The sequence below is a fragment of the Akebia trifoliata genome, chromosome 6, assembly GCF_017979445.1.
Source record: "Akebia trifoliata isolate Shusen 1 chromosome 6, ASM1797944v1, whole genome shotgun sequence".
Classification (NCBI taxonomy): Eukaryota; Viridiplantae; Streptophyta; class Magnoliopsida; order Ranunculales; family Lardizabalaceae; genus Akebia; species Akebia trifoliata.
In genome coordinates, this window is record NC_141380.1 from 22658944 (window position 1) to 22680431 (window position 21488).

Consider the following 21488-nt stretch of genomic DNA (forward strand, 5'->3'; position numbering starts at 1 on the left):
ACAAGTGAGCTTGTTGTTCCCTCACCAACCAGTCCCACCTACAACACTTGGATGGCTGAAAACTCTATTGTTCTCGCATGGCTTATCAACTCCATAGAGCCAAAGATTAGTCGTTGCTATTTGTTCTTCAAAACGGCGAAGTCTGGGATGCAGCCCGCAGAATGTATTCAGATCTTGGCAATGCTTCTCAAATATTTGAACTCCGGTCAAAGCTAAAGGCTTTAAAGCAAGGTACAAATTTAGTGACTCAGTACTTTTCTGATCTCCAAGATTTATGGCAAGAACTTGACCTATTCACTGATGATGACTCCAGTTGTGCTAAGTGTATTGTCAAACAACGACGCAAGCTCGAAAGTGAACGGGTGTATGATTTTTTGGCTAGACTAAATCAGAATCTTGATGAAGTCCGTGGTCGTGTGGCGGCTCGAGATCCTTTTCCTTCAATAGAGGAGGCATTTGCTGAAGTACGACGTGAAGAGGGACGTCGTAAGGTGATGTTATCTGATGATCCTCCTCCTCTCACATCTAACTCAGAAGGATCAGCCTTGATGTCCAGGAACTTTACTCCAAATGGGATATCCAATCATGATCCACGCATGAACAAGCGAGGTGAACGACCTTGATGTGATCACTGCAGTCGACCTGATCATACCCGTGAGAGGTGTTGGAAACTCCACGGCAAACCTCCAGATTGGAAGCCAAAAGGGGCAGCAGAAAGTCATGGTTTCACCTCAACTGGAGAAACACCACAACCTACACCTGAGACAAATATGTTTAGCAAAGGACAATTAGAACTGCTTTAAAAAATGTTCAGTTCCCTCAACATGATCCTACCGCGAGCACAAGTTTGGTGGCACAAAGGGGTAATCCTGCAATGGCTTTAAAATCACATATGGAAATTTCAACTCCTTGGATAATAGACTCTGGTGCGTCGGATCACATGACTAGTAATGCTTCACTTTTCCATACGTACATCCCTTATTCAGGGGACTTCACGGTGAGAATAGTTGATGAGTCTCTATCTAAGGTGGTAGGAATGGGTTCAGTGGTCATTTCCAATAATCTGACCCTAAAATCTGTTCTATCGGTTCCCAAATTATCTTGCAGCCTATTGTCTATTAGTAAACTTACAAGGGATATGAACTGTGTTACTAAATTTTTCTCTACTCATTGTGAATTTAAAAACTTGGAATCGGGGAGGACGATTGGCAATGCTAAGGAGTGTGGTGGACTCTATCTTCTTAAGACTCCTAGTAATCCTAATGAACAAACTCTATCTGCTAGTAGTGTGTCATTTCCTGTTTTGTCCAATAAAGAAAATGCTATTATGTTGTGGCATTATAGATTAGGACATCCTAATTTTCTCTACTTGAAAAAGTTGTTTCCCAGTTTATTCAATGATAAAACCGCCAAACACTTTCAATGTGAGGCATGTCAAATTTCAAAACATGTGAGAAACAATTATCCAATCCAAGGTTATAAAACATCTCATCAATTTTCTATCATTCATACTGATATTTGGGGATCTTCTCGGATCAATAACATTTCTGGATTTAAATGGTTTATCTCATTCATTGATGATCATACAAGAGTTACGTGGGTGTATTTAATGAGACAAAAATCAGATGCAGGTATCATCTTGAAAATTTTCTTTAGTATGGTCCAAAATCAATTTCAAGCTAAAATCAATATCCTTAGAACTGACAATGCCACAGATTATTTCAATTCAATCCTAGGAGACTATCTTTCAACCCATGGAATAATCCACCAGAGTTCTTGTGTGAATACACCCCAACAAAATGGGGTTGCAGAAAGAAAGAACAGACACCTTTTGGAGGTGGCCCGATCCATTATGTACACCATGAATGTCCCAAGTTATTTTTGGGGAGAGGCAATCCTCACGGCTACATATCTCATCAATAGAATGCGATAGGGAGTTAAAAGTCTGTTTAAAGCCTGCGATGTGGCTATACTCACAGCAACGATGCTGTTTAGGATCTGCGACACCCAAGGTGGTTGTATCTCAGCCCTACAACACCCAAGGTGACTATAGTTGGGCCTTGCGACACCTAAGGTAGCACCCTCGACGTCTGCGATCACAGCAGGGAGTTTTTTTTTCCATTTTTTCGACACAACAGGTGGCTGCTCTGTGTTTTGCGACGTAGTAGGTGTCTGTCTGAGCCTTATAACCACAGCAGGGGGTTGAGTTTTGAGCAAGCGACACCAATAGGTGGCTGCCCTGCCCTGTGCGACACAGCAAATGGCTGTTTTCTCGTTCTTGTGGCTGTTTTTTTTTGTCATTTTTAAGCAGACGACACCCATAGGTGGCTGCTCTGCCTTGTGAGACACAACAAGTGGCTATTGTTTGATTTTTTGATCACCGTAGTGGTTATATGAGGGTGCGGACAGTGTTTTTGAACATCTACGGAACTTTTCGATCACAACAAGGCGTTGTTTGGGGTTGTTCTTACATTAGTCTTGCTCTTTGATTCCCTACACTTGCGGTAATGATTCCTTGGGTCACCCACAGCAGTGGTTTATCAGCATTTACAGCTCTTTCGATCGTGCATTGTCACCTTTAGGGTGCTGCGATCATTTTATTCTAGGGAGTCGTGCCCTCATCTTACTTGAACTTTCTTCCAACCAAAGTACTCAGATTATTTGATGGCCTCTAAGTCGTCCTCTTCCTCGATCACTGATACTAGTAATGGATCGAGTAGTCTTCCTTCTCATTCAACCGACTTTCCAAGCATTCAAATCACTACCATGAAATTAAATGATCCTAACTATCTCTTTTGGGCACGATCGGTTGAAATGTTCATTGGTGGAAAAGGGAAGATTGGTTACCTCACAGGAACGGACAAACAACCTGCACAGACCGACAGTCTTACTCCCATTGGTTTGCGAATGATTCTATGGTCCGTTCTTGGCTGGTTACATCTATGCAACCATACATTGCTGCCGGTTTTATGTTCTCCTCGACAGCAAAACAGATATGGAATTCCGCAAAGAGCATTTACTCGCAACGTCAAAACAATGTCTGGATTTTTAACCTAGAGCGTGAGATTTCTCGTCTCTCGCAAGGTGACTCTTCTGTTACTACCTATATATCACAACTACGTGCTCAGTGGGAAGAGTTGACATTTTATTCCTCGTCCTACGTCTGATGAGACATTGTATGTGTCAATTCTGTGCAAGAATCGGATTTTTCAGTTTCTAGCGGGTCTACGGGATGAGTTTGAGTATGCGAGAGTTCATTTATTGGGCATGGATCCGTTTCTGTCTCTCCAGACTGTATATTCTTACGTCTTAGCTGATGAGAGTCGTCGCACAGCTGTCCTACCTCCTTGTTCAAGAGATCACTCAGTTATGCTTGCTCACCTACCTTCTCCACAGCCACCCAGTGGATCTCTGCCTACCCGTCACCGACATAAGTGTGATCATTTTGGAAAGTTGGGTCATGTGAAGGCTCGTTGTTATGCACTTCATGGTCATCCTAATCAGAACCGTCAAAAATTTCAACAATCTTCAGCTCATGTAGTCTCTCAGCAGACAACTGATTTAGCACCTCCTTCAATTACAACCTCCTCATCGGATTCGGTATCTCTATCCCAAGCCGAGCTTGATAAGTTTAGGAAATTCTTCAATCAGATAGAGACCTCATCTCAGCCGATTTCTACCTTCGCTCACTCAGATACCTTTGCATCTGCACATAGTGTTTCCACCACTTCCTCATCATGGATCATTGATTCTGGTGTCTCAGATAACATGACCAGTACGTTCTCCCTTTTTAAAACCTATAGTGTTTGTTTTGGTCATCACAAGGTTCGCCTGACTGATGGTTCTTTGTCTTCTATAGCTAGTCACGGTCATTTTCCTGTTACATTTTCATTATTCCTAAATAACACACTACATGTTCCTCAACTTACTACTAACCTTATATCTATTAGTAGTCTTACCAAAAATTTGAACTGCAATGTAACCTTTTATACTTCTCACTGTGTCTTTCAGGATCTGGGGTCGAAGAGGACGATTGGAACTGGACGTGAAGTGAATGGATTGTATCTCTTGGACGTACCCAGTTCACCTAGCACCCGTTATGTGGTTTCGCGATCGAGTGCTGAGTCAGAATACAGAGTTATGGCACTTGGAGTGTGAGTTGTTGTGGCTCAAGATCTTACTAGCTGACTTGTGTCTTTCTGTGCCAGTCCCATTCTTACTATATTGCGATACTAAATCGACTATTAACATAGCGGCAAATCCGGTTCAACATGATAGAACGAAGCATATTGAAGTTGATCGTCATTTCATTAGAGAAAAGATTGCTTCTGGACAAATTTGTACTCCTTTTGTTCCTACATCTCAACAACTCGTTGATGTTCTTACCAAAGGTATTAGCAAAACCATCTTTGAAGGCATCCTGTCCAAGTTGGGCATCGTTGATATCCACGCACCAACTTGAGGGGGAGTGTTAAATAAGTCTTAATGTCCTTTGTAGTTTTTTAATGTCCTTTTTAGTCTTTTCCTCTACTTAGATTATGTAATAGCTTTAAAGCCTAATTAGGGCTAATTAATAGAATTAATCTCTCTCATTCTTCAACTGAAATGTCCCCCAATACACTCACTCCAGAAATCCACAATCAGACTACTACCAACAAAGAGTTACGTGTTTATTTAAAGAGGAAAAAAATCCTAGAAGAGGAGTCTCCTACACTCCCTGAGCAAACTCAAAAGTCCAATCCGACTAATCCAAGTTCAGAACTTCTAGGTAACACAATTCATAACTCTCATACTGATAATGATTTAGGCATCCCTATTGCATTAAGGAAAGGAGTAAGATCCTGCACTCAACATCCTATACATTGGTTCATTTCATATAAGGGATTGTCTTCTCAACATCGTGTTTTTGTTACTAATATGTCTACTGTTGAAATATCTAGAAATGTTCAAGAAGCTCTAAGTAAGCTTGAATGGAGGACAGCTATTGGAGAAGAAATTATTGCCCTCAAGAAGAATGGCACATGGGAACTCTCTGAATTACCACAAGGAAAACGATCCGTGGGATGTAAATGGGTCTTCAACGTCAAATACAAACCAGATGGAAGTATAGATCAGTATAAAGCCAAATTGGTAGCAAAAGGATTCACTCAAACTTACGGTATTGACTATCAAGAAACCTTCTCACCAATTGCTAAGTTAATTACCGTTCGTGTTCTACTCTCACTAGCTACTAATCTTGACTGGCCCCTACATTAGATGGATGTCTAGAATGCATTTTTAAATGGAGACCTAGAGGAAGAAGTATATATGGAGATTCCACCAGGTTTTGAGACTAAGAATAATGCCCACAAAGTGTGCAAACTTCGAAAATCACTTTATGGACTCAAACAATCACCAAGGGCTTGGTTTGACAGATTCACAAGAGCAATCAAGCAACAAGGATACATACAAGGGCAAGCCGATCATACCATGTTTGTCAAACACTTTACAGGTGGGAGGATTTCTATCCTTATTGTTTATGTGGATGACATAATTATTACCGGAGATTTCCATGAAGAAATTGAGAATCTAAAGAAGGGACTCGCTAAAGAATTTAAAATTAAAGACCTAAGATATCTCAAATATTTCCTTGGCATGGAGGTAGCAAGATCAAGAGCAAGGATTGTAGTTTCTCAATGAAAGTATGTCTTGGACCTACTCAAGGAAACAGGCATGTTAAGGTGTAAGCCAACCGACATACCTATGGAACCAGGTTACAAAGCATGCTTAGAAGAAGATAGTCTACCTGTTGATAAAGGAGAGTACCAACGCCTAGTGGGGAAACTCATTTATCTCTCCCACACTAGACCCGACATTGGGTTCATTGTTAGCTTTGTAAGTCAGTTTATGAATGATCTAAAAGAAGTTCACCAAGAGGCAGCGAATAGAATTCTTAGATATCTCAAAATGTCACCAAGAAAGAGGTTGTTTTTCAAGAAAAATACCAGCAAAAAGATTGAGATTTTCACTGATGCTGATTGGGCTAGAAACATCACTGATAGAAGATCTACAACTGGCTATTGTACCTACGTTTGGGAAAATTTAGTCACATGGAGGAGTAAAAAGCAGACAGTGGTAGCAAGGAGTAATGCTGAAGCAAAATTCCGAGCTTTAGCACAAGGAATCTGTGAAGGAATGTAGCTGAAGAGAATTCTTGAAGAATTGAAAATCACAAACACCTCAATGAAAGTATTTTGTGATAACATGGCTGCAATAAGTATTGCTAAAAATCCAGTCCATCACAACAGAACTAAGCATGTGGAGCTGAACCGGCATTTTATCAAGGAGAAGATTGAGGGTGGCATACTTAGTCTCAACCATACTTCAACAAATCTTCAAATAGTTGATGTTCTTACAAAAGGTCTTCCAAGAATTAAATTTGAACCACTGATATCCAAGCTGGGGATGATTGACATTTACTCCCCAGCTTGAGGGGGACTGTGGAAATTCTGAATTTAATGATTTTTAGGACTTAATTGACTGAAATAAACAGATTTAGTCAATGAATAAATCTGGTAGATTAGCAGATTTTATTGTGCATCCCTTGAAAAGGGATTGTTATTTTAATTTAAATTTTTTCCTTATTTAGGAAGATTTGTATATGATTTAGTCCTTGAACCACGTAATGAAAATTTATTCAGAAATAAAGAATATTCTTTTTCCTAAATTATCTTTAATAAGTAACTATATGTATATGATTTAGACTAAAATCAAGAAAGAGATGATAAGGGATAGGAAGATGAAGAGACACAGTTCTTACATAAAATTAGGACTAAAGAAAAGAACAAAAAACAATTACATTCTCTGGAAAATAGGCCTTCATACTATATGAAGGTATGAAAATACCCCTAAGAAAGAAGTAACGAAATTATTCTCAAAACCCAAAATACCAACAAAAAAAAACTATCAAAACAAATACAAAATTTCAAGGTTCCAGCTTGCTAAGTTGGTTACAAATTCTGTCAGTGTCTATACCATGATCTGGATTCAAAAATTACCTTCACCTACTAATTACTAATATGATGAGAAGGAAGGACTTTAGTTTTGCAATATTTAATCAAGTTGAGCATGGTTCAGATTCAATACCTTTGAAATATGCACTCCAAGGCTTCTATGAACTCCAGAACACTTGATACAAATAAATACTCCAAGACTTAAAGACCTGATCTCCACCAAGAGATTTGGTTAGAACTTAGAAACCATGCTTGTCTAAGTGAAGCAAGTAATAAAAATGAAAAAACATACCAATAACTTAATTATAGAACAAACCACTACTGGCTTCCTAAAGGCATATAGGCTTGTATGTTAAAGTTGGTGATGGTATCCAAAAAGCATTTTAATTACCCCCTTCTCATTGTATTATTTGCAATCTAGGAACATGGTTTAAAAGTACAAGGCATGCTAGACAAAACATAAATACTACTATTTATTTCAAATAAAAATTAAGATTTTGCACAAGGCAAGAACAACCATCAAGTATGTTAAAAGAAAATTTTTAGAACTTTAAACACGTGGGCTAATAAGAATTTTGACGAAAAAATGTTAAAAATTAAATTACAATAAAAATACACAGAAACATAAGGAAGAGTTAAAGAACCAAAAACTTGTGTATATATGATAGATTCAAGTCATATTAGCAATCATATAAGAATTTTATGAACTAATTTAAGAATAGAAAGTTGTAAGAAACACAACCCATTAGTGTGTATAGGATGATATGGTTCACTGCTATTGAGGATTAATATTCTAAGATTATATGTTTGACTTTCAGAGTCTCAAATATGTGAGTTAACATCTATATGTCCTGCTTAACTCTATTTAATAAAGTATGGTTTAAAATAATGGTAATGAAACAGAAAGCTGTAATAATGGGAACTACCTAGACCTGCTCTTCCTTCTTTTTTTTCTTTTTTTTTTAAATAACGACTACTGCTACAGGGTTGTTGTTTTACTGTTTATAAATGTGGATTTTTGTTTTTGTGTGTGTGTATGTGTGTGTGCGCGTGCAAGGAACAGCAGTAATAAGGGGCCGTAACTCATAGCAATGTAATTTTGAAATATTGTTTTATTTTAAAATGTTTTCAAATTAAAATAATGCAATTATTCTACCATTGTTTTAAAAAAACAGTCATTGTTTAAGCTCTAAATGTTGGAATTTAGAAGGTTGAATTAGAAAACCCTTTAATATTCATTTAATTGCAACCATATGGTAAATCATTAACCATAGGGTATTTAAATCCCATGTTTGCTTTTTTACTTTATGCTTTATGCTTTTTACTTTATTGCTTTATGTTTAGTTGAATGTTTTGATTTTACCTTGAGAAATAATAGTCCCACATCGACTAGGAGAAGAATTGATTTGCAATTCTTAAGTAGTTGTGCTTCTAATAGCTTTAAAGTGGATAGAAGTAGTGGGCGGGCTCACGCGCGCACACGGGGGTCCAAGAGAAAAACCCATGGTTCTAATTGGAATTTGGATCCACCGGTCCGAAAACCTTAATGTGTGTGCGCACGTACGACGTGCGCGCAGGGGGGGGTGCAAATTCTCGAATTTACACCTCACGTGGGTGCGTGCATAGGCCCGTTTTTGCTTTAATTTTCAAGGTCCGTTTTTATTTAAAAATTCTAGACGTTTTTTAAATTTAAATTGAACCAGTGTGTCTACTATTCTGAACCAGCACAATGTGCCTGTTCGGAACCAGTTTGTGACTGTTCTAAACAGTCACTTTCTCTTTTATATATATCAATTGTTTAGTCGATTTAACTACTTGATTTTCTCTGTTATTATGTATTTTCGAATTATCAGTAAATTATTATTTCGTTGTGAGAGCACACAACATCGTCGAGTTCGAAGTTACGTTCCAATTTAGAGTACCCTTTTGGATACGTGGGTTGTTGAATCCTGCAGAACGAACGCCTACAGACTGTGGTACCGTAGCAGGGGCGAATTTCGTTTTAGGACAGTGCTTTGTGCACGCCTCAACCATTTCTTTTTAGGTAATATTTTCTTTTACATTCAATTTCGAAATATAAGGTTTGTTCTAACTTCTTCTCACTTTGCCATAAAAGAAATCAGTATTCAGAAATAACAATCTAAAACGAAATTCCTTTATTACTGATTTCTATGGAGACAGTTTCTAATTCCGTGCACAGTGAAAAACCCGATAAATTCGATGGAAAGAATTTTAAATTCTGGCAACAAAAAATGTTGTTTTATTTAACAACATTACATTTGGCTCATATCATCACTCAAGAACCAGTTTCTTTAGATGATGATGAGGATGACCAAATCAAAAGAACCGAATATCGGAAATGGGAACATTCCAATTTCATGTGCCGAAATTATATCCTAAATGGATTAAGTACTGTTCTTTATAAGGTGTATTCCTCTATTGAGTCTGCCAAAACTTTGTGGGAAATTCTTGAAAAGAAATATACTTTAGAAGATGCCGGCACAAAGAAATTTGTTGTTGGGCGTTTTCTAGATTTTAAGATGGTAGACTCTAAGTCAGTTGTATCACAATCCGAAGAGCTCCAAATCCTTATTCATGAGATCCATGCTGAAGGCATGAGTATAAGTGAAGGATTCCAAGTTGGATCGATAATTGAAAAATTACCACCATCTTGGAAAGACTTCAAAAATAATTTGAAGCATAAGAGAAAGGAAATGGGACTCGAGGATCTAGTGATAAGACTTAGAATTGAAGAGGATAACCGAAAGAATGAGAAGAAGAGTGAAACAAACTCTATGATTTCTAAAGCGAATGTAGTGGAAGAAGAACCTTCCAAATTCACTAGAAAGTTCAAACCCGGATTCCAGAAAAAATATGTAAAGAAAAATTTTCATGGTCCAAAAGCCAATATCCAGAAGATCAAGGGAAATTGCTATTTTTGCAATAAACCTGGACATCGGGCTAAGGATTGTCGCAAAAGGAAAAATCAGCAACACCATCAGAAACATGAACAAGCCAATGTGACTGAAACACAGAACCTATCAGCGGTTGTTTCAGAAGTGAATCTGGTAGGAAATACCAATGATTGGTGGTTGGATACGGGAGCCACCAAGCACATATGCTCTGAGAGAGGCATGTTTTCCTCTTACAACAACGTTGGAGATGAAAAGTTATTCATGGGAAATTCTTCCACATCCGCTGTGATCGGAAAAGGAAAAGTGAATGTGAATTTCACATCTGGCAAAGTTCTGACTCTGAATGACGTGCTACATGTTCCAGAAATTCGAAGAAATCTGGTTTCAGGATCTCTTTTAAGTAAGAGAGGCTTCAAAATGGTGTTTGAGTCTGATAAATGTATAATTACAAAGAATGGAATGTTTGTGGGCAAGGGCTATCTATGTGATGGATTATTTAAACTCAATGTAATTTCTGATTCTATTAATAATATTAATTCTTTTGCTTATGTTTCTGAGTATTCTAATATTTGGCATGCTAGATTAGGCCATGTTAATAATAAATCAGTTATCAAATTAATGAATAGTGGTATGATTCCTAAAATGCATATTGATGTATCTAAAAAATGTGAAATTTGTGTTGAATCAAAATTTGCTAAAAAACCTTTTAAAAATATTGAAAGATGTACAAAACCTTTAGAATTAATACATTCTGATTTATGTGATCTCAAATACATTCAATCTAGAGGCGGTAAAAAATATTTCATAACTTTTATTGACGATTGCACTAGATTTTGTATGATATATCTTTTAAGTAGTAAAGATGAAGCATTGGAAATGTTTAAAATTTATAAATTAGAAGTTGAAAATCAACTTGAAAATAAAATTAAAATTTTAAGATCTGACCGAGGAGGAGAATATGAATCTAATCCTCTAACTATATTTTGTCAAGAAAATGGAATAATACACCAAACCACTGCTCCTTATTCTCCCCAACAAAATGGTATAGCAGAGAGAAAAAATAGAACTTTAAAAGACATGGTAAACTCTTTACTTGTTAGTTCAGGTGTACCTTTAAATTTATGGGCAGAAGCCCTTTTAACATCTTGTTACATTTTAAATAAAATTCCATTAAAGAATTCTGATAAATCACCCTATGAACTTTGGAAAGGTAGAACACCTACTTTTAAATACATGAAAGTGTGGGGGTGTTTAGCCAAAGTGGCTGTTCCTTTACCTAAAAAAACAAAATTAGGTCCTAAAACTATAGATTGTATTTTTATTGGATATGCCATTAATAGTAGTGCATACAGATTTCTTATTTATAAATCTGATATAAATGATATTAATCCTAACACTATAATTGAATCCAGAGATGCTGAATTTTTTGAGGATGTGTATCCTTGTAAGGATAAAATTGAAAAACCATTAAAAAGATCTCACATTGAATTATCAATAATGAACCTAGAGAACAAGAGTCTGATATAGAACCTAGGAGAAGCAAGAGATCTAGAACAGCAACTTCCTATGGACCTGATTTTATTAGTTTTCTCTTAGAAGGAGATCCTCAGACTTTTAAAGATGCAATTTCAACACCTGAGGCTCCATTTTGGAAAGAAGCTATAAATAGTGAAATGGATTCAATTATGAGTAATAACACTTGGGAATTAGTTAATCTACCTCCTGGTAATAAAACAATTGGTTGTAAATGGATTTTTAAAAGAAAATTAAAATCTGATGGAACTATAGATAAGTATAAAGCCAGATTAGTGGCTAAAGGGTACAAGCAAAAAGAAGGCATTGACTTTTTTGACACTTATTCTCCTGTTACTAGGATCACTTCTATTAGAATTCTTATTGCTATAGCTTCCATTTATAAATTAGAAATTCATCAAATGGATGTAAAAACTGCATTTTTAAATGGAGAACTTGATGAAGAAATATATATGGATCAACCGGAAGGATTTGTAATTAAAGGACATGAAAATAAAGTTTGTAGATTAATTAAATCCTTATATGGTTTAAAACAAGCTCCAAAACAGTGGCATGAAAAATTTGATACTATAATGATATCAAATGGATTTAGAATCAATGAAGCTGATAAGTGTGTTTATTATAAAACTATCTTTGATTCTTATGTGATTATTTGTCTATATGTAGATGACATGCTAATTTTTGGATCTAATATAAATGTTATAAATCAAACTAAGAAATTATTGTCTAGAAATTTTGACATGAAAGACTTAGGTCCTGCTGATGTAATTCTTGGAATAAAAATTTTTAGAAATAATAATGGATTTGGTTTATCACAATCTCACTATATTGAAAATGTTCTAAAACGTTTTAATCAGTTTGATTGTATTCCTGCAAAAACACCTTTTGATTCAAATTGTAAGTTAATGAAAAATATTGGTAAAGGTGTTTCTCAATTAGAATATTCTCAAGTTATTGGTTGTTTAATGTATATTATGAACTGTACTAGGCCTGATATTGCATATTCAGTAAATAGATTAAGCAGATACACTAGCAACCCAGGACATGATCACTGGGAAGCTTTGGTGAGGATCATGAGATACTTAAAGTATACCATGAGTTATAGGCTGCACTATAATAAATATCCTGCCGTATTAGAAGGATACAGTGATGCCAATTGGATATCAGACTCGGAAGAGTCGAAATCCACTAGTGGCTATATTTTTACACTTGGAGGTGCAGCAATCTCATGGAAATCCACCAAGCAAACGTGCATAGCTCGTTCCACCATGGAATCTGAGTTTATTGCCATGGACAAGACTGGTGAAGAAGCTGAGTGGCTAAGGAATTTTCTTGTTAACATTCCTATTTGGCCTAAACCAGTATCTGCAATATCTATTCATTGTGACAACCAAGTTGCCATTGCAAGAGCAAAAAATAATGTATATAATGGCAAGTCAAGGCATATTAAACGGAGACACAACTCTGTAAAACAACTACTCTCTAATGGAATTATTTCCATTGACTTTGTAAAGTCTAAGGAAAATTTGGCGGATCCTCTAACAAAAGGATTATCTAGAGAGTTAGTTGCATCGACTTCGAGGGGAATGGGCCTAAAGCCTACTAATTAAAAATTATTTCAATGGAAACCCAACCTAATTGATTGGAGATCCCAAAAATTAGGTTCAATGGGAAAACCAGTTGAAGTAATTTAAAAAGAAAACACTAATGGAACAGAGTGTTCCAAGTCCATTCCTATGAAGTGTTTAGTGTTGCCTGTAAAACAGAAAGGTTGAATTATAATTCTTAATGTTGCCTATACTTGTAAAAGTGAAGTATATCAGGGTACTTCTCATAGGCACACCTAAATGAGTGTAGAATTGGGCCGATTCTATGAGAGTTAAGGCTAAGCTCTCTAAAGCACTCATGAAACCAGGATATGTTCAGGGCCAAAATGAACACCATCGATAGAACTTGATAGTTGATTGAGTAACCTGTGTGTATAGTCTATTGTTTAGGTTTACACTAAAGGTTGACAGTTCAAGGCTTAAAGTCCACTGATCGACTTGTAAATCCGATAGACTTATACTAGGTAAGGTTCAAGTCCAAAAGACACCTATACTGAAACATGGTTGTTCAAAGTGCTCTCTCTTTATATATTTTATATATTTTATTTTGAGTTTTCTGCATTCATGTGGGGGATTGTTGGAATTTAGAGGGTTGAATTAGAAAACCCTTTAATATTCATTTAATTGCAACCATATGGTAAATCATTAACCATAGGGTATTTAAATCCCATGTTTGCTTTTTGCTTTTTTACTTTATGCTTTATGCTTTTTACTTTATTGCTTTATGTTTAGTTGAATGTTTTGATTTTGCCTTGAGAAATAATAGTCCCACATCGACTAGGAGAAGAATTGATTTGCAATTCTTAAGTAGTTGTGCTTCTAATAGCTTTAAAGTATATAGAAGTAGTGGGCGGGCTCACGCGCGCACACGGGGGTCCAAGAGGAAAACCCATGATTCTAATTGGAATTTGGATCCACCGGTCCGAAAACCTTAATGTGTGTGCGCACGTACGACGTGCGCGCAGGGGGGTGCAAATTCTCGAATTTACACCTCACGTTTTTGCTTTAATTTTCAAGGTCCGTTTTTATTTAAAAATTCTAGACGTTTTTTAAATTTAAATTGAACCAGTGTGTCTACTATTCTGAACCAGCACAATGTGCCTGTTCGGAACCAGTTTGTGACTGTTCTAAACAGTCACTTTCTCTTTTATATATATCAATTGTTTAGTCGATTTAAACTACTTGATTTTCTCTGTTATTATGTATTTTCGAATTATCAGTAAATTATTATTTCGTTGTGAGAGCACACAACATCGTCGAGTTCGAAGTTACGTTCCAATTTAGAGTACCCTTTTGGATACGTGGGTTGTTGAATCCTGCAGAACGAACACCTACAGACTGTGATACCGTAGCAGGGGCGAATTTCGTTTTAGGACAGTGCTTTGTGCACGCCTCAACCATTTCTTTGTAGGTAATATTTTCTTTTACATTCAATTTCAAAATATAAGGTTTGTTCTAACTTCTTCTCACTTTGCCATAAAAGAAATCAGTATTCAGAAATAACACTAAATTCAATTTTCATTTTGAAATGTGTTTGTATTTTTTAATATTTTCCATGTGTGCATGAGTATTTTGGGAGTGTGGGGGGGAGGGGTGCGGGAGGACTTTTAAGCAATATTGTCACATTATCGATGTAATGGAAAAACTGATACAACCATTAGCCGTGACATTATTTCGTGCATGTTTTAACCTTTATCAAAACATAAATCCATATTTCACATTGGTACAACAACCAAAAGAAACTAAAATGCTTCCATATATTTCCACTCTATATTTTCATTTATGGAGGGGCAAATACATAGTTCAAAACAACACTTTTAACCTTGTCTAAGAATCCTACCAAGGTGGTTCGAATACATGTGAATTTCCACTTCAAATTTATGCATTAAGGATCAGACCTATGGAAATCTGAATAACAAAAAAATATGTCAGAGCTCATACAAATCTACAAGAGTACACTATAGTAAAGGTAGAAAAAACTTGTAATCCTAGATTTGCTATCTCCAATGTATGCAAACTACTGTACTGGTGGAACCTAGTTGTTGGACACAACAAGTTAATGAACTGGGACTTGGTGAGTTATAGGCATCTATACTTATAATCAATAAAGTCAAGAATAAGAATTCTCTATGGATTAGTAAATACTAGAGTTTGCTCATGCCTATGGAATGGTCATCCTGTTTGGGCTAAGGGGGTAAAAGTGGAAAGACAATAAAGTTGTAAGGGTATTGTTGGAAAAGCGGTAGAAGAGTAAAGGGAATAAAATTGGAAAGGTATTAAAAAAAAGGGAAAAAGATGAAAGACAATGAAGCTGGAGGGGTATTAATGGAAAAGGGGTAAAAGAGAAAAGGCAATAAAGTTGGAGTATTCTTCGAAAGGAGGGAGAGAAAAAGGAATAACGTTGAAGTTGTTTCTCGAGATACGTGCAAGATTGAATCTGAACCGCTCTTTATGGGGAATAAACATTGAGGTGGGGGAATACAACTATTGAATAATTCTTTTTTTATTAGGTTTTTTAGTCTTTTCCACTTATCAGACTATGTAATCCTTTTAAAGCCTAATTAGGGCTAATTAATTAATCATCAATTTCAAATCTTCTCAATTCAACTTGATATTAGAGCCTCCATCATCCTCCTCCCTACGACAACCTCCTTCACTACACCTCTCGCACTCGATAACCATTTCACCCCTATGGGGGTTCTTCCTACTCCTTAATCGCACCATGCAATAAGGTTTTTTTTTCTTCAGATCTCTGTGAAGGGCTGTAGGCAGCAGCAAAGTTGCTGGATGGTGAGGTTGCAACAACAGTAAGGCTGTTGTTTGGTAACCAACAGAGGCATGCACTGCCACAGCCAGCTGTTGAAGATCGTAACAACAGCAGAGTGCTGTTTTTTAGTCAGAATAGGTTAGGCGACACCTATTTGGCCATTGTGGAGTGTCGCAACCCCCTATTGAGAGTTGTAGCAACAGCAGCAGAGCCTTGCGAAGAGTTTTTTGGACAAAACTAAGGCAGACAACTCTTGTTTGACCTCCACAGTGGCTTGCTACACAGCAGGTTGCTGGTTTGAAGGTGACACTTGTTTTTTGACCTCCACAGAGGCTCGCAACACAACAGGTTGCTTATTTGACCTCCAAAGTGACTTGCGACACAGCAGGTTGCTGTTTTGTAGCAGGCAACACTTGTTTTTTTATCTCCACAGAGGCTCATGACACAGCAGGTTGCTGTTTTGAAGTCTGCAATCATAATAGGTATGTTATTTGAGGGTGGCGACAACTATTTTGAACATCTACGGGGGCTTGCGATTACAGCAGGGTGCTATTTGGGGCTATTCTCACAGCAATGTTGCTTCTTGGTGCCCTACGATTGCGCTAATGACTACTCAGGTCACCCACGGCCGTGTTTGATCAGCTTCCACGTCTCTTACGATCGTGCATTGTCACCTTTAGGGTGCTGCGATCATTTTCTCCTTGAGAGCTGTCCCCTCGTCTCATTTGAACTCTCTTCAAACCAATGTACATAGACTCTTTGATGGCCTCTGAGACGTCCTCTTCCTCAATCACCGGTAATAGTGATGGATCGAATGGTCTTCCTTTTCATTCAATCGACTTTTCAAGCATTCAAATTACCACCGTGAAATTAGATGGTCCTAATTATCTTCTTTGGGTACAATCGGCTGAAATATTCATTGGTGGAAAAGGAAAGATCGGTTACCTCAGAGGGGCAGACAAACAACCTACACAGATCGACACTTCTTACTCCCATTGATTTGCTAATGATTCTATAGTCCATTCTTGGCTGATTACATCTATACAACCACACATTACGACTGGTTTTATGTTCTCCTCGACAGCAAAATAGATATGGGAGCACTTACTCGCAATGTTAAAACAACGTCCAGATCGTTAACTTAGAGTGTGAGATTTCCCGTCTTTCGCAAGGTGACTCTTCAATTACTACCTATATATCACAACTATGTGTTCGTTGGAAAGAGTTGACCTTTTATTCCTCTTCCTACGCCTGGAATGACCCTCTTGATGAGGCATTATATGCGTCGATTCTAGATAAGAATCAAGTTTTAGCTGGTCTCCGGGATGAGTTTGAATATATGAAAATTCATTTATTGAGTATGGATCATTTTCCGTCTCTACAAACAGTGTATTCTTATATCTTGGCAAATGAGAGTCATCGCGCAGCTGTCCTACCTCATCTTCAGGAGACCACCCCGCTATGCTTGCTCGCCTACCTTCTCCACAACCTCCCAGTGGGTCTCTGCCTACCCGTTAACAACATAAGTGATAATTGTGGAAAGTTGGGTCACGTGGAGACTCGTTGTTATGCGCTTCATGGTCATGCTCATCAGCAATGTCAACAGTCTCAACTATTATTCAGCTCATGTAGTCTCTCAGTCGACTACTGATCCAATACGTCCTTCAGCTACTACCTCCTCCTTAGATTCGGTATCTCTATCCTAAGCTGAGCTTGACAAGTTCAAGAAATTCTTCAATTAGATGGAGACTTTATCTCAACCGGTCTCTACTTTCGCTCACTCAAGTACCTTTGCATCTGCACACAGTGTTTCCACCATTTCCTCACCATGGACAATTGATTTTGGTGCCTCAGATAACATGACCGATACGTCCTCCCTATTCAAAACCTATAGTATTTGTTCTGGATATTGCAAGGTTCGCCTGACTGATGGTTTTTTGTCTTCTATAGCTGGTCAAGGTCATTTTCTTGTTATATCTTTATCCTTAACTAATACACTGCATGTTCCTCAACTTACTATTAAACTTATATCTGTTAGTAGCATTACCAAAAATTTGAATTGCAGTGTAATGTTTTATCCCTCTCATTAAGTCTTTCAAAATCTGGGTCGAAGAGGACTATTAGCACTGGACGTGAAGTGAATGGCTTGTATCTCTTAGATGTACCCGTTTTACCAAGCACCCAGTCTGCTTCTCAACTTAGTAGTAGTAGTCAGTCTAATAAGACACTTGTAATGCATTGGCACTTACCCTTAGGCCATAGTTCATTTGGATATTTGAAACATATGTTCCCTGCTTTATTTAATAATAACAATTTGCTTAATGTATCTTGTGAAACTTGCCAATTAGCTAAATATGTATGTTCTCCTTATCCTATTGGTATGAATACTACTTTACTTGCTATGTTTGACCTAATTCACTCTGATGTGTGGGGTCCTTCCCCCTGTCACATCCACTCTTGGTTTTCGTTATTTTGTCTTGTTCATCAATGACCACAATTGTACCACTTGGGTCTATCTTATGAAACACAAGAGTGAAGTATATGGGATCTTCAAGTAATTTCTCACTATGGTTCATTCCTAGTTTGGTAGTATAGTCAAGACCTTCCGTTCTGATCATGGATCTGAGTACACCTATAGTGAGGTCTTAAAACTTTGTTTAGAGTCTGGCATTGAGCATCAAATGTCCAATGTTAAGACCCCTCCGCAGAATGGTTGATCAGAGCGAAAAAATCACCATATTCTAGAGTTAGCTCGTGCCCTCTCTATTGGTATGAACGTGCCACAATCCTATTGGGCCGATGCAGTTCTTACTGTTGTTTACCTTATTAATTGGACCCCCTCCCAAGTTCTTCAGTTTTCCACGTCCTTCTCTCAGCTTTATCCGGATCGTCCCTTGTTTTCACTTCCTCCGCGTGTATTTGGGTGCGTTTGCTTTATTCAAATTCTTGACCAAACTCGTACTAAACTTGACCCTAAGGTCGTAAAATGTATCTTTTTGGGTTATTCCTCTACCCAAAAAGGATACCTTTGTTACCATCTTCCTTCTCGACGGCGTTTCATTTCTCGGGATGTTTCTTTTTTTGAACATAACCCATAATACAATGGATCCATTGGCATTCAATCTGAGTGATTTCCCCTAGATTCCCTTGATAATGATCCCTCCACTTATTATTTTCTCTTCTCATGCCTATTCCTCCTCTATCCCCTGTCAATTTGTCACTTCTTCCATTGCAGGTTTTCTCTCGAGGACCACACAATACTACCGTTACTCCTATACCAGACTAGCTCGCCTCCTCGCCTCCAGCTCTACCTCCATCTGTCCCTTATGATAATGGTCCCATTGCCATTCGTAAGAATAAGCGATACTTGTACTTATCCCATTTCTAATTATATATCTGATTTTGCCCTCTCACCTCTATCGGAGTTTTCTTGCTTTTATTTTCATTGTTTCTCTTCCTAATACTGTTGCAAATGCTATTACCCATCCTGAATGGTGAGAAGCTATGATTGATGAGTTAAGTACTATTGAAAAGACTCAGACTTGGGAACTTGTTCTTCTTCCACTTGGAAGGAAGGTTGTGAGATGTCACTAGGTTTTCACCCTTAAGCATAATCATAATGGTTCTATTGCTCATTATAAGGCACGTCTGGTGGCAAATGGTTATGCTCAGACTTATGGGATTGATTATTAGGAGACATTTCCTCCGGTTGCCCAAATGACCACCATTCGAGTTCTATTTTCTGTTGCCGCTATCATAAAGTGGCCTCTTTTTCAGTTAGATGTTAAGAATGCATTTCTCAATGATGATCTTCAGGAAGAAGTCTATATGGTCCAACCTCCTGATTTTCTCACAACTGTTTCTCCTATACATGTCTGTCGTCTTCGTTGTTTTCTCTATAAACTGAAGCAGTCTCCTCGCGCATGGCCTGAGCATACATCAATTTGATTTCCATCAAAGTTCTGCTAATCACACATTTTTCTTGTGTCACTCTTAAGGCAAAACTGTTGCTTTGATTGTTTATGTGGATGATATTGTCCTTACTGGAGATGATAGTGCTGGCATTACTGAGGTAAAATCTTACTTAGGATGTCAATTTGAGATTAAGGATCTTGGGTATCTTCATTATTTTCTGGGTATTGAGGTTGCACGGTCCCATTCCGGTATATTTATCTCTCAGCATAAGTATGTCATTGATTTACTTAATGACTCTGATTAGCTTGGTTCTCGTCCCGCTGGTACTCTTATTGAGCAGAATCACAAATTGGTTGATTCTGAGGGGGAGTGTTAGTCAGATATTGGCCAGTATCAGCGTCTTGTGGGAAATTGATCTACTTGTCTGTGACTCGCCCTAACATTGCCTATGATGTTAGTGTTGTAAGTCAGTTTATGCACTCACCTCGCACATCTCATCTTACTGCTGTCTATCATATTCTTAATTTTTTTTTTGATGTCCTGGCAAAGGTATTTTGTTTAGTAATCATGGTCATCTTCACATGCAGGTATGGACAGATGCAGATTATGCTGATTCAATGACTGATAGACGATCTACTTCTGGGTACTATACTAAAGTTGGTGGCAACTTGGTAACTTGGCGCAGTAAGAAGTAGGATGTGGTTTCTCGGTCCAGTACTGAGTCAGAATACAGAACTATGGCACTTGGAGTATGTGAGTTGTTGTAGCTCAAAATCTTACTAATTGATTTATGTCTTCCCGTAACAGTCCATTTTCCATTATATTATGATAATAAATCAACTATTAACAAGTATGACAGAACGAAGTATATCAAAGTTGATCGACATTTCATTAGAAAAAAGATTGTTTATGGGTAGATTTGTATCCCTTTGTTCCAACATCTCAACAACTCGCTAATACTCTTACTAAAGGTGTTAGCAAAACCATCTTTGAAGGTGTCATGTCCAAGTTGGGCGTTGTTGATATCCACACACCAACTTAAGGGGGAGTGTTAAACAATTCTATTTTATTAGGTTTTTTAGTCGTTTTGTCCTTTTTAATCTTTTCCACTTATCAGACTATGTAATCTTTTTAAAGCCTAATTAGGGCTAATTAATTAATCATCAATTTCAAATCCTCTCAATTCAACTACAACTGTTGTGTTTTATTATATGGATAGATTTTTTTTTTTTTAAGATAAATATTAAGGACAACAAGAATTCAGTTAAGGGAAAGATTTTAGGTTGTAAATGAGACTAAGGCATTAGCCCAAAGCGTCAGCCAGTATATGAGACCAAGGCATTAGCACTCCAAATCTGTGAATCAGGTACTCCAAAATAAACTTCTTTAAATTTACCTCCCCAACTTGAGATAGGGGAACTGCTTCCACCAATTTGGAGTAGTTCTAAAAGCAAAAATTAGAACAACTACTATAAGATAGTGGCCGGTACCTAAATGAAATTTCTAAAGACGCATTTATACAAAAAGAAACCTAGTACAACCAAGAAGCCCAACATTTGGTGAAGGAAATTGACATTCTCAAAGGCCGACCACGGATACACTGTGATCCACCTCCAAAGGGGAGCCATTGTGGGTGCAATAAATGATGCTTAATCTAGGTCGAACATGTGACACTTCCAAATGCGTACATAAGGACCTAAGAATTGTGAAGGACTATACATATTCAGAGCAATCCAGAGATGATCCAATACAAATCTCA

At 37.3% G+C, this 21488-nt stretch overlaps 1 protein-coding gene across 1 annotated transcript in view; it reads right to left on the reverse strand.

The window, feature by feature from the left end:
- LOC147400423 (Calcium-dependent ARF-type GTPase activating protein family) overlaps positions 1–21488 on the reverse strand; it is a 33676-nt gene that overhangs the window by 4783 nt on the left and 7405 nt on the right. The window contains 1 exon segment of the mRNA XM_086446099.1: positions 7126–7201. Within this exon segment, the coding sequence (XP_086302225.1) occupies positions 7126–7201 (76 nt within the window).